The following is a 14,335-nucleotide window of genomic DNA, read 5'->3' as shown; positions in this document are numbered from 1 at the left end:
TACTGATGGGCTGGCGGTCTTCACCACCGGTCCTTTCCTTTACCCCTCATCTCCCTGGCCTCAAATCCCGCTGCTCTGTGCCTTGCACAGTCCGCTCCAGCCACACGGGCCTTCTTCACGCACTCTAGGCACAGTTCCCTCCAGGGCCTCAGCACTGGTGTCTTTGTCTACCACGCTTTCCCCACGGCGACTCCATGATCCTCAGCCTCATCCGCGTGGGTCTTTTTTACAAATGTCACCTCAGGAGGGCCTTCCCTCACCGTCCTGTGTTAGGCCACAACCTCCACCACTTAACCAGAACTCTGTTTCCGTCTTCCTTGCTTTGTCTCTGTATCACGTATCACCAGTTGACATATTATATACTTATTATGTGTCTCCTTCCGTAGACTAGAAACACCACGAGGGAAGGGACCTTAGTCTATTTTGTTGCCTTCTGTATCCTCAGTGACTAGTTTAACCATTCCTGACACACACTAGATGTTCAATAAATATTTGTTGAATGATTGAACGAATGAATGAACATACTTAGTCCCAGGTTCGCACAGAGATTTTAGGGGGTAGGTTGTTTGAAAGGGGCTTTGAAATCAGACAAGCATGGGTTCAAGCACTGTCCTTGCCACTTATTAATTTTGTGGCCCTAGGCAATTCACATAAGTCTTAGTTTTCTCCTTTGCAAAATGAGGGTAATAATCCCTGCCCTGAAGGGCTGCTGTAAGGAGTAGAGAGGATTTATTTAATTAGGATTCAATTACGTAGAAATGGGCATTCACAAAGAGCAGTTGTTAAAATACAATTTGTGTAATCAAGATGGGTACATGATAGCTTGTGAACCAGATCTGGGAAAACGCTGACACCCATCAGTGGCCAAGTAGACTGTCCCTGCAGGAAACTTAGCGGGCATTCTTGCAGAGTCTATTCCAGATACTATCTTAGGCGTATCAACCTCGGCATTTTAAGAATTAAAATATTGAACTCTGCAGAGATGAAGCATCATGGAAACCAAAAGGGCAAGCAAATTCTCTTACCACTGGGTATATCAGAGGATATAATGTCCCTTTTATAAAACATTTATAAACCTTCCCCAAAGTCCTTGATCTAGCATTTAAAGCCCATAATGGAATTTATTTTCAGACACTTCTTTTTAAAGAACAAACCATTTTCTGAACATGTCCAGCTCAGATCTGGAATCATCACATTCACGTATAATGAACACAAAACACAAAAGTGTCACTCACTGTTTTGTTTTAAACAAAGATCCTGGTGGTAACTGCCACACTCTCAGGGGCGTTGCCCCCATCCTTTGTTTGGAGTTCCTTGTTACCATACAGGTAATAACATCCTCATGGCTGCATGCAATGTCAGTGAAAAGGCCAAATCAATGAGGAAAGGAAAGGTTATTTTCAAGTGAAGAAGTTGTTATTTAGAATAAAAGGCAACTTTCTGACATAACTATGTTTGTTAAAAAGTACTCCTTTCCCCATTTTCTAAAGTAAGATTTAAAAATTTATCATTTTCAGTTTGAAAAGTTCAGCTCTGAAGGTTATTAACCATCTTTTAATGAAAATGCAGTCACACCACATTTTTCTGCTTTTATGATTCACTAAAGCCAAAACTTCATCCCTTCCTCAGCCACACGACTGGGTGCAATGGTGTCGGGTTCCGTTGACTCGGGAGGAAGCAGCTTCATTGTGGAACTCAAGACTCCTGGTTCCAGCTACCTACCCCCAGGTAGCAAATCATATAAATCACAGATAGCCTACGGACTTGGAGAAACTATTTGCAAATGATGAGACCGACAAGGGATTAATTTCCAAAATATACAAACAGCTCACACAATTCAATAACAAAAAACCAAACAACCCAAGCAAAAAATGGGCAGAAGATCTAAATAGACATTTCCCTAAAAAAGACATATAGATGGCCAAGAAGCACATGAAAAGATGCTCAACATCGCTAATTATTAGAGAAATGCAAATCAAAACTACAGTGAGGTATCACCTCACACCAGTCAGAATGGCCATCATCAAAAAGTCTGCAAACAATAAATGCTGGAGAGGGTGTGGAGAAAAGGGAACCCTCCTACACTGTTGGTGGGAATGTAAATTGGTGCAGCCATCATGAAGAACAGTATGGAGGTTCCTTAAAAAACAAAAGGAGAGTTACCATATGATCCAGCAATCCCATTCCTAGGCATATATCTGGAAAAACTCAAATTTGAGAAGATACACATACCCCAGTGTTCACAGCAGCACTATTTACAACAGACAAGACATGGAAGCAACCCAAGTGTCCACTGACAGATGAATGGATAAAGAAGATGTGGTACACACACACACACACACACACACACACACACACACACACACTGGAATACTACTCAGCCATAAAAAAAGAATGAAATAATGCCATTTGCAGCAACATGGATGGACTTAGAGATTATCATACTAAGTAGAATAAGTCAGACAGAGAAAGACAAATATGATATCACTTATATGTGGAATCTAAAATATGATACAAATGGACTTGTTTACAAAACAGAAACAGACTCACAGACATAGAAAACTGATGGTTACCAAAGGGGAAAGGGGGTGGGGGGGATAAAGCAGGAGTTCGGGATTAGCAGATACAAACTACTATATATAAAATAGATAAAGTCCCATTGTATAGTACAGGGAACTGTATTCAATATCTTGTAATAAACTATAATGGAAAAATATATATATATCTGAATCACTTTGCTGTACACCAGAAACTAACACAACATTGTAAATTAACTATACTTCAATTAAAGAAAAGAAAAAAAATCATATAAATCACCATTTATCCTTTTCCATATGGACTTTTTTGAGGAAGGATAACGGCCCACCCTCTATCACTGCATATTTTATACTCATATACAGTTAGACAAGAAAGAACTAATGGGGCTTCCCTGGTAGTGCAGTGGTTAAGAATCCGCCTGCCAATGAAGGGGACACGGGTTCGAGCCCTGGTCTGGGAAGATCCCACATGCCGTGGAGCGACTCAGTCCATGTGCCACAACTACTGAGCCTGCGCTCTAGAGACCGTGAGCCACAACTACTGAACCCCACATGCCTAGAGCCCGTGCTTCGCAACAAGAGAAGCCACTGCAATGAGGAGCCCGCACAGCGCAACGAAGAGTAGCAACGAAGACCCAATGCAGCCAAAAATAATAAATAAGTAAAATAAATAAATTTATAAAAAAAAAAGAAACAAACAACTAATGTACATCACTGCAAAAATTCCTGTGGCTGCCTGGCTCATATACCCTAGACCAGGGTTTGTAAGCTTGGCACCACTGACATTTTGGACCAGATAGTTCTTTGTTATGAGGGCTGCCCTATGCACTGTAAGAGGTTTAGCAGCATCCCTGGACTCACTAATATGTTATTTCATTCAGAGCGAAAAAACGACTTTGATAAACCAGTTTTCAAGGCCTCTACTTGTAGAATGGACAAATTTCCCACACACATATCTGATGTCCACAGCCAGCTAGAAGGTATGAAAACAAAAGGCAAAGTTTGGTGCCAAGGCAACACAGCCCCAAGAAGAGGAGAGCAAGGTATCTGTACCTCATCATTGTTTTTTCTTCTTCTACTACTCTGCCTTTTTCTTCCATTTCTTCTTTCTTTTTTGGTGGGGGAGCGGGGGACGTGCAGGGTGGGTGTGGGCTGTTCATTCCAGTTCAACTTAAAGTAATTTCTCTTGAACACCGACTTTACACGACTCCATGGGGATGAAGAGGACCATCTCTACCCCAAGACAGCTTGAGACAGACCTATGTGACTAAAGCACAAAGCAAGTGATGATGATTTCCCTTCATTAGAGCTTTCCCATCTCTGGGCTTGAAGTGCTCTTCCTGTGAACACCCATATCACTTTGTGTCTCTAATGATACTTTTTGGTTTATCAAGGGCAGGGCTTTTTCAACCACTCCGTTATTATATCAAGAGGAAGGTTCGGGCCTCCCTGGTGGCGCAGTGGTTGAGAGTCCGCCTGCCGATGCAGGGGATACGGGTTCGTGCCCCGGTCTGGGAGGATCCCATATGCCGCGGAGCGGCTGGGCCCGTGAGCCATGGCCGCTGGGCCTGCGCATCCGGAGCCTGTGCTCCGCAACGGGAGAGGCCACAGCAGTGAGAGGCCCGCATACCGCAAAAAGAAAAAAAAAAAAAAAAAAAAGAGGAAGGTTCAAGATATATCAAAAGGCGCCTTTTGCTTAGTAAATTAACCATCATGCATGAAGCATGATAGGTGCATATGTGCCTGCCCCCTCTCTCTCCCTAGAATATAAGTTATTTGAGGGTAGGGTCTATCATTTACTCGTCTGTGTAAACTCAACAGTTCTTAGTGCGGTGCCCAGCATACAGTATGTGCCACACAGAGGCCTGTGAGTGCAGGAAAGCAGTGTCAGAACAGAGATAGACTGTGTGCTGTAGTCACCAAGCTTCTAAGGGAGTGATCAGTGCTGCTAAACAGAGCAGAGGGGAAAGAATCACTGCAGTTGGTAGGCAGCAGAGTGAAAGCCAAATTCTCAGGGTCTAATGAACCAGCAACGAACCAGTAAGTGGAGATACCCTTTTAAGAAGTTTGGAGACAAAAGGAAGGAGGGACAGGGTAGGAGCTTGACTGATGGCAGGATAAAGGCTTTTTTGTTTCTAAAGGGAAGGAAGTCTTGAATAAGATTGCAGGCTTGAAGAAATCTGTAGAGACGAGCAAGATGGAAAGAGAAGATGGCTCTGGAACAGGCAGGCAGGTAAGGAATCAGGTCACAAATGAAGAGCCTAACCTTGGAAAGGAGGGCGGGGACACTTATCACTTTGAAGTAGGAGGGATGATGGAGAGAACAGGTAAGGAGAGAGCTGTTAAGGCAGAAACAAGGGAGACTGAGGTTGTATTATGTGGCCTAAATTTTCTTGATAAAGCAGGAGGCAGGAACATCTGCTCACAGTTCTGGGGGGCAAGGGTCTGGGGCTTAAGCAGACCCAATAGAGAAGTTATTGAGGTAAAAACGAGAGTAAGAGAAATGAAAGAACTACTAAGTTGAAGAGGACAGCTGTAAATCTGTAGAGGAATCAGCCTGACATTACAACTTTGTATGTCAAACTTAGTGGGTCAGAAGCAAGGAGACAGAGAACAAGTGGCAGTGTGTTTGTCTTCTAGGGCTGCTATAACAAAGTACCAAAAACTGAATGGCTTAAAAAAGCAGAACTGGAGGCTAGAAGTTCAAAATCAAGCTGTCAGCAGGGTCACACTCTCTTTGGTGGCTCCAGGAGACAATCCTTCCTTGACTCTTCTGGCTTCTGGTGTTGGCTTGTAATCCTTGGCTTGTGGATGCACCACTCCATTCAGGTAGCCATCTTCTCCCCGTGTGTCTTCACCTTGTCTTCCTTCTGTATATATCTTTTGTCCAAATTTCTCCTTTTTATAATTTGATTTTAATTTGATTATCTTTGTAAAGATCTTATTTCCAGCTAAGGTCAGATTCTAAGGCATTGGGGTCAGGGCTTCAACATATTTTTTTCTTGGTGGTGGTGTGTGGACACCATTCAACCCATAACAGGTGGCTCCAAGGATACAGGTCCGTGGATGGCAAGTGGGCCTGGATAAAGGGAATAAGAAGAAATTAGAGATGCATCAGTGGGATGGCCAACCACGGGGCCCAGACTGGAAGGAAGGCATGCAGAGGGTGTGAGTGACAGGGTAAAGGCTAAGGGTTTGCAGGCGGAAAGTACAGGGAAGAGCTGGTTCAGCAGGAGTCACATGATGAGAGAAAGGGAAGACCGGGAGAATGCGACTTCAGGCTGTGAGATCTTGGATTAGTGATACAAGACTGGAGGTCTGGCTGTGACTACAGTAGGTCAGCTAGAGGGAAGGTCATCTGTTACAGTTCAGGTCATCCCCAGAGGCCAGGGTACTGACAGCAGTTTCTCCATCCACGTGGAAGAAATACAGACGGTGATATTGGTGAAAAGACCAAGGACAACTGTGGTCAGCTCTCATCATCTAGGAGGGTGGTAGGGTATCCTACAGCTCAGGGGAGGAGAGCCTGGGGAAAGGGGAGTAGATGGTGGGGAAGACTGTCAAAGGGGAGAGTTCCTGAGAGAGATGCGGGCACACATGTGGAAGAAGTCCGGGAGTGGAGAGCTTGGAAACTCCTGCTGGGCAGCAGCATGGTGAAGTGGTCTCTTGAAGCCTGGAAGTAAAGTGCCACAGGCACAGACAAGGAGGAAAATGCAGGCAAAACTATGAGCTGAAGTATCAACCAGATGCTTCATGTGTGATGGTTGTTAATTTACTAAGCAAAAGGCGTCTTCTGATGTACCTTGAACCTGCCTCTTGATATAATAAGGGCTGAAAAAGTCCTGCCCTTGATAAACCAAAATGTCAGAACCAACTTTTGGTCATGACCTTCTTCCTAAGTAAGACTCAGGCCCTGTGTTGGATACGGACTGCAGGTATGTACGGAGGGAACACGCAGGGTGAGAAGCAGTGCAAGCCTGACCCCACATAAGTTACTGAGTTTGTTTCCTCTTTCAAAAATAGGTTAAGAGTAGCTCCCTCATAGGGTTGCCGGAGCTCAGTGAGTCCTGAACACAAGTTAGTGGTTGTGGTGATTATTATTATAACAAATGCCACAGTCTACTGGAGAAGGAGGGTTGAAAATATGTTGCTCAAAATCACAGTGACTACAATGATGATGAAACTCCCCACTTCTCCCTCCCTTCCCCCAAAGATGAAGAATACACCAAAATGATCCTAGAACATTTATTTCCACAGGTTCTTGATACAAAAGCACAGTCCTGCATAAAAGTATACCACTACACATAAGGGCAAAATTACACAGCAAGCGAGAGCGGCCCCTGACCCCTTCCACAGAGAAAGCCCAGAGAGAAATTTTCCACCTCCTGACAGTTTTACAATCACTCATGTCTTCTATGCACTGCGAGCCCCATCCCATCTCTCATTTTCTCCAACTTCTAACTGAAACTTGTGTTTACAAATTGTATGTGTGTGCATGTGTGTACACAGAAGGCGCACTTTACCTACTTGATGAGGAGCTGAGACAATGCTTTGTAAGAAAGTTACCCCAACGCGATGGGGAGTCAAGCCACGGAAGCTTCAGAGCTAGGGCCAGCTCTCTCCTCAAAAGCCCTTACATGCTAAAAATGCCACCGGGGGTCCCTGAAATTTGAGAGCCAGCAGGTCTTGTGTTTGCTCCTGTACTGAACTTCTCCCAGTTCAGGTCTTGGAGGGGAAAGTGGGGATGTGCGGGCATCCCATACCCAGCTCAGGCTGAGAGCTTGCACATGAGAGGAGACTAGGGGACAAGGTCTCAGGACCTGCAGGTGGCCTCAGCTGGGGACACAGAGACCATTCAAAAGCTTGTGCTTGGGACCAGATTCTTCAGTCACGGCTTTTCCCACCACCATCGCTAGGTATCAGGGATTTTCAGTCTTCAAAATTGATCCCTGTCCCCCAAGAACTCCACTATAAGCCTCGAGAGCCCTTACTTAAGGTATTTAGCTGGTGGCTTCAGTCTGACCATTTGCCACTTTCATGGTTCCACAGTCTTCTTGGCATCCGGGTGGGTGGTCACATGGCTTGACGTGTGAACAGCGTGGCTTCTGTACCTTAGGGGGTCTGCTTTAAGAACAGGAGAAAGTGGATGCAGGACACTGAGGCTGCCCTCATGGTCACTGTGGATCCTGAGATGGGCTCTTGTGAAGTTCCTGTGGCCCCTGAGGGGCCTAATTAGGCAGATGCCTCTGCTGCCTTCGAGCCTCCTGCCCCTGCTTGGCCCTCTCCCTCTGCTGCTTTTCCCTCTGAATCAAATGTACCCAGTCCAGATGCCACTGCTGCAGCTTCTGCTCATAGGCAGCGATGTCTTCTGCTTCACAGGTAGGGAGCTGTTCCTTGACAAGCTGGGTGGTCAGGGTCAGAAGGCTTTCTGACTCAACTTTGCCCAGAGCGTGTAGCTTAGAATGTAAGGCCTATTGGAAACAAAGGAAAAAAAAAAAAAGAAAAAAAAAAAAGATGTGGGAGGGGCAGGTAGGTAAAGAATACAAAGAGGAAAAGAGAAGAGGTTAAGTCACTTACAAAATCTCCACACGTTCTGCTCACAGAAGAAGGTACTTTATTGGGAGCCTGTCATGCTGCCTTTCATCCAGGCACTGTTAGCTTTTGCTCTTTTTTTTAACTTTCAGCCCAGCAATTCTGCTAAGATGCACCACATGTCATTTCTTTCCCTCTACTCACAAACGGTAAATGGAACTCCATATGCTGTGACTCCCTGTGTGATTTCTTGTTTTAGACCACAAAGACTGCACAAGAAAAGAAACCTTCATTTCCATTCTGACCTGCACCAAACCAAGCAGCAAACTCCAAGAACAAAGAACCCTAAGATGGAAACAAAATGGCAGAAGCAGCTGGTAAAATGGAGCAAGTTCATCCATGGCTTTTCCTTTAGAATTACTGGGATAAATGTCTGCCTAACCAGTATTCCTTTCAACAGATGGAATTCATGTCAACGCTTTCTTACTAACGGCATGCTAAACAGCTCCCATGAGTGCCTGCGCTATTATAAGCCTCCACGTGCTGTGCTTCACTGAAGGTCAGCCTTGACATCCTGACTACTTACGGCTCCATCTGAAACAGCAGCTCGATTTGGTCGGTATTGTATTTCTGGAGAAGTAAAGTACTAAAAACACTAATCTACTTAAGTGCTTCAAGATATAGATCATCAGAGACACACTTATGGCCCCAGACTTAGCATATATGACACACCCCATGTTCCACAAAACAAATGCAATTTACTGGCGTACGTGATGAGGCCTGCTCTAACAGCAGGGGCTGGAAGGTGGGAAGGGTCCATGGGCTTCAAGGAGTGGCCAGATGTCTGGTGTGACAGGTCAGTCATAAAAATGAGCCCCCAAAAGATTACCTGGGACAAATAAAATTCAGGCACCAGGAAGAAAAGAAAGCGTAAAATGAGAATTCTTTCTTTCTGATATCACTTCCCACCTGGTTTGAGGCCAAGGAGATAGCTTGGGACACCAGAATAAGGACTCAACTCTGAGTCAGCAAACTTGTGTTCACATCCAAAGTCAATCACTTATGGACTAGGTTCCCTCAACCTTGGTGTCATGTAACACAGGAAGCGCAGTATCTACCACCAGGTGAGGATAAAGGAAATGCAGTAGTGCCTAACACATAACTAGCAGTCAAGAAATATTGGTCTTTTTTTTGTGAATTAAAAAAAAAATGCATTGTGGAAGAGTGAGGGCTGAGAATTTAATGCTGGCACAGATTTCTATTCTCTGAGATTAAATATATAAGCAAATAGAAAAAGGTGGTAATTTTTTTTTTTTTTTTTTTTTGCGGTACGCGGGCCTCTCACTGTTGTGGCCTCTCCCGTTGCGGAGCACAGGCTCCGGACGCGCAGACTCAGCGGCCATGGCTCACGGGCCCAGCTGCTCTGCGGTATATGGGATCTTCCCCGACCGGGGCACAAACCCACATCCCCTGCATCGGCAGGCGGACTCTCAACCACTGCGCCACCAGGGAAGCCCAAGGTGGTAATTTTTAAGAGTCATGGGGCAGCCTTGGTCAATATGAACATGGTAAATGATAATCTATGGGGCTAAGCAGATTTTTTGCTTTTTAGCTTTTCTAAATCTGCAAAGTTAAGAGGAAAGAACAGGTATGTAAATTCTTAACCTAGCTGTTAATTCTCCGTGTACCCTGAAAACATCGATTAACCTTCCTTTTTCAGTTTCTAAATTATAAAAAAGGGAAGTTGAGCAATTACTTTATAGAAGTACTGGGAAAAACAGCTACTAAAGGTATTAGGATCCTCCTTAGAACAAGGGGAAATAGATTTCCCACAGCTGGTTCAATATAATTACTGCAAAGATTTCAATGTAATACTCTGGCAAAGTATACATCCCTCTGCACCAAAAGGACACAATGGGTCAGCTGGGAGGGATGGGAAGGTTTTCTGCTTCACACAATGAATTCTCCTTCAGGCAGCAATTTTTTTTTTTTTCCGCTTTGTGCTAAATAGATGAGAAACACAGCAAGGAAGAGGCCAAGGGTTTAAAATCTGAACATGGCTCTTCCTCCCTGACTCTGATCACAGAGCATTTTGGAACGTACCGTTGAAAGCTACCACAGGCAGTTTGAGTGCTCAGGGCTGTCCTGAAACCTGCAGAAACGTGTTTACACCATCCACGTAGTCCAGAGAGCATTTCCAATGGCCCTAGCACACACCACAAAGCCGAGCAAGAGAAGATGCCTGCATTTCATCTTCATCATATTCAAACGCGGCTTTGTGATTTCTACCTGGGTTTCCGGTGATCAAGAAGGTTCAATGCAATATGGAGAAATGACCAGATCCTCTTCACCCAGGGCTGAAGTCAGGTGCTTGCTATGAGAAGGCAAACTATTACCCACCCATCAGGCAGACATCAGGGATGAGTAGCGGGTAATGACATGCTGCCTTAGGAAACAAAACTGTGACCGATTTGCTCAAGTATGAAAAGGAACATAAAAATTCCATTTGTTTCTTTTAAGACTACTTCCTGTGTGAAGCAATAACAATGTGATTTTTTTTTTTTTTTTTTTTGTGGTACGCGGGCCTCTCACTGCTGTGGCCTCTCCCATTGCGGAGCACAGGCTCCGGACACGCAGGCTCAGCAGCCATGGCTCACGGGCCCAGCCGCTCCGCGGTATGTGGGATCTTCCCGGACCGGGGCACGAACCCATGTCCCCTGCATCAGTAGGCAGACTCTCAACCACTGCGCCACCAGGGAAGCCCAACAATGTGATTTTTGATGTCAGTTTTTAATGCCCTTGTGTGTGACACTGATGCATGAAGGGATTGCTGGTCTATCACCACGGCAGAGAAGCATGCTTAATGCACAGCTGAGAGGGACTCAATTCTGCTACAATTCACCTCAAATCGTTCCAGGTAACGGGGAAGCTTGGACTGTTCTGTTTCCTCCACATCCAGCTGCTCCACCAGTTCTTCTGACCTCTGAGTCTTCTCACCTTCTTGGGGCTGGTCCTCTGAAGACCCTTGGGCCGGAGCGGTCAGAGCCGCCTTCAGCGCTCTGTCCAGCACATCGAGCTGCAGAGCAGAAAGGGGGGGCAGAGATTAAACATCCTGTGGCCCTGAAAGCACTGGGAAGGGAGGCTGGAGAAGGGAAAGGAAGGGAAACTTGGGATCTAAAATATTGCGAGAAGAGTTCTCTTATCAAATTACAGGGAACAGAAATGGTTATATAATTTCACACTAGAAACATCCTGTCCCGTGGCATGAACACTTAGTACAAAACAAAAGGAACAATAAGCAACCTCAGAATTATCTGTATACGTGAATCAACACAGCAGCTTTTGATTTCACTTTTAATTACCCAGGTTAAGAATCCAAGAATTATGCTTGATGGGTACTGAAGTACCACCCCTTCCATGTTTTTCTTCCTCAATTGCTTTGGAATTGGGAGAAAGGGAAAGAAAAACCACTACAGACCACAACCAAAATGGGCCACTTTGAATGCACAGTAAAGCCTCTGAATCTAGGCAGGTGCCTTCTTCACAGAAAAATTTTAGCTCATAGGGTATCCAGAGATTAGCGATCAGTCAATCTCTATAAGCTGCTGACAAAGACCAGATAGGCATACGTGAAATTTATTGTAACAGGTGATTTCTATGGCTTAGAAAGTAAATAAAACTATAAAACGGAAGGTTTCTTTTGTTTTGACCCCTCTCCCCTACCACTTTCATTTTGGGGCAACCTCCCTCGACCCTCAGAGGGCCTAATCATCAGAGACGGGACAGAAACAACGTCAAGGCCGGCGTGAGCACCTGCACGGATACCGACTAATTCTGTCCATGTCACTGCAGAACAAAAATCCAGAAAATACTCCAAGGCTTTTTAATGCCACTAATACATTATACCCCAATGTGTATGTGGGGTATATACATATATATACACATACATAGATGTGACACAGATCTCACTCCTGCTGACATCTGAATCACATTCCTGTGAAGTCAGAACACAAACAATGCAAATCTGGCTCCAACTGGAAGGAGTATTTCCCTGGCAAAGCATTTATGTATAATTTTGTGTTTTCAATCACCAGCACTGACTACAGCAGGGTTAAAACATGAAAATGTATTTAGAAATGCATATACTTGGTTGTAAATGTCTGGCAGAGAACATAAGGACTCACTAGACATCAGTGTAAGGAGCCAGTAGAGGGGCCGGACTTGTGCATCCTGTGACTGAGCGGAAGCCACGAGGTGAGTCCTAGTGATCAGCATCAAGGCAAAACAAATAAGCAGCTGCTCAGAGTTAACTTTTACACCCTGTTAATGAAACAACTGATGTCCTTCTATGCCTCACTCTGGCTACAATAGCTGCTTGGGCAGGAGGCAACACTGCTGGCTCCCTATCGGGTGTAAGCTCGTCGCGTGCTTTCCTGTAGCCTGAGCTCACTCTAGTAACTTCGTAGTGGCAAGAGCCCGAGGTGACCAAGAGGGATGAGCTTTGAGGCTGGTGGGAGGACAGCGTCCTAGTCCAGGCAAAGTGAACGCCTTAGAACTATGAAAGGAACATTTGGTCCAGATCTCCTCAGCATCATGCATTCACCACAGAATAGTTTAATGGAAGGAAAGAAAGACAGTGCCATCTCTAGTCCCTAGACTCATTTCTTGAGAGCTTGTATGATGGAAAAAATTGACAAGTAGTTAGTCTCCAGGGACTAAATGAGACAGAAATGCCAAAAATTAAAAATGAAATCTTAACCTCTCAAGCTCCTACTGAGATTTTACTTTAGGGGTCGGGTGGAATTAATCAGTACTTTACTGAATTCAGTTTGAATTTTAGGGAAGGGGAATGGTCTTCCTCCCAGATAGTGAACTATAAAATCAACATCAATCTTATTTTCTAGTGCTTTTTGTCAGTAACATTGAGAATGTTTGTGGTTTTTCACTCCTTTTCACCTGAATAAGTACATGATCCTATAGAGATGAAGAAAGTGGGGCATGGGGGAGACAAGGAAAACAAATCCAAAGCCTGACTTATGAGTAACAGGAGATGATAAATCCCACTGAATTAGAGACAGGAAACTTACCGCTTCTCTACACAGCTTTCCGTCTTCTGGGGAGGAGGCCACCTTCTCCATTACTTGAAGGGCTCTGTTGAGGTACCCTGGCTGCCACAGCAGGGGCATGTTATGGTACACAGCCCGCAGCCCTTGCTGCAATTCCACCTTCCCTGTGGCCAAAAAGAACAATGAAGAAGGCTCAGCCATGGCTTTCCACTATGTCTGAGACAGAGGACTTGAAGGCACAAGCGAATACTTACCTGGCAGCTCTAGAAATAGAGAAGGATCATTTCAAACCTGTAACAAGAGCCTCATCCCACTCAGTGAATGGGGACACTTTGGATGTATAATGAAAAATGTAAAATTCTATGTATACACCTTTCAGTATAAAGTCATGTGAACTTATTTTTCTTCTTTTTCATTTGGACTGCTGGAGATTATCATGAGGATATATGAATCAAAGGGTTGAGGGAAATTTACAGAGGTTGCTATTTATTTTTTATTTATTTATTTTATTTTGGCTGTGCCGGGTCTTAGTTGTGGCATGCGGGATCTTTAGTTGCGGCATGCGGGATCTTTTAGTTGCAGCATGCGGACTTCTTAGTTGTGGCACGCATGCAGAATCTAGTTCCCTGACCAGGGATCGAACCCAGGCCCCTTACATTGGGAGTGCGGAGTCTTACCCACTGGACCACCAGGGAAGTCCCTACAGAGGCTGTTATATCTGCCTCTAAGTGGAGCTACCCTTATAAAACAAGTCAAACAACTGAAATACTAGTTTTGTTTCAAGAACAAAATCTTCCTCTGAAAAAGAAATTCCACAACTTTTTTACACTGGAAATCTTGTCAACGTCTGACAATTTTCCCTGCCAGGAAATGTTTGACATTTTTCAAAATACTCCAAAACACCCCACTGACTGTCTTTATGAAAAAAAAAATCTCACTTTGCTCTCCTTTCCTTTATTTGAGCTTCATCAGTACTTAAATCGTATAGTCCTCATTCATCCTTTTGGGTCTCAGGACATGAATGTTTCCCTTGGTACCTCAAACAATCACAACTGGAGCTTAAAACATGGCTGGCACCAAGGTCCCCGAGTGAGGACAGGGGCTGTCTCTGGACTCCTGGGGAACAGAAACTTCTGCACTAATGACCAAAGTCACCTTGAGCTGCCAGGTCTTAAATCTACCTTCACTTATCTTTCCCGG

At 44.6% G+C, this 14,335-nt stretch overlaps 1 protein-coding gene across 4 annotated transcripts in view; it reads right to left on the bottom strand.

Annotated features, from left to right (window-relative positions):
- MRPS27 (mitochondrial ribosomal protein S27) overlaps nucleotides 1–14,335 on the bottom strand; it is a 129,246-nt gene that overhangs the window by 24,263 nt on the left and 90,648 nt on the right. The window contains exons 9-12 of one of the 4 annotated variants that reach the window (XR_014293996.1): nucleotides 13,157–13,299; nucleotides 10,972–11,145; nucleotides 8,115–8,414; nucleotides 7,922–8,008 (exon numbers count right to left, since the gene is read on the bottom strand). Coding sequence is in view for 3 of the 4 variants with exons in the window: in XM_082620466.1 (XP_082476592.1) it covers nucleotides 7,766–8,008; nucleotides 10,972–11,145; nucleotides 13,157–13,299 (560 nt within the window). In the remaining variant the exon portion in view is untranslated. Of the gene's footprint in view, nucleotides 1–1,516; nucleotides 2,140–6,768; nucleotides 8,009–8,114; nucleotides 8,415–10,971; nucleotides 11,146–13,156; nucleotides 13,300–14,335 lie in introns of those variants that run through there. The other 3 variants (XM_082620467.1, XM_082620466.1, XM_082620468.1) reach the window with 3 other exon arrangements.

Source organism: Mesoplodon mirus, assembly GCF_964341445.2.
Source record: "Mesoplodon mirus genome assembly, chromosome: 5".
Classification (NCBI taxonomy): Eukaryota; Metazoa; Chordata; class Mammalia; order Artiodactyla; family Ziphiidae; genus Mesoplodon; species Mesoplodon mirus.
The sequence above is the reverse complement of the archived record's forward strand: the minus strand, read 5'-3'. Positions and strand labels throughout refer to the sequence as shown.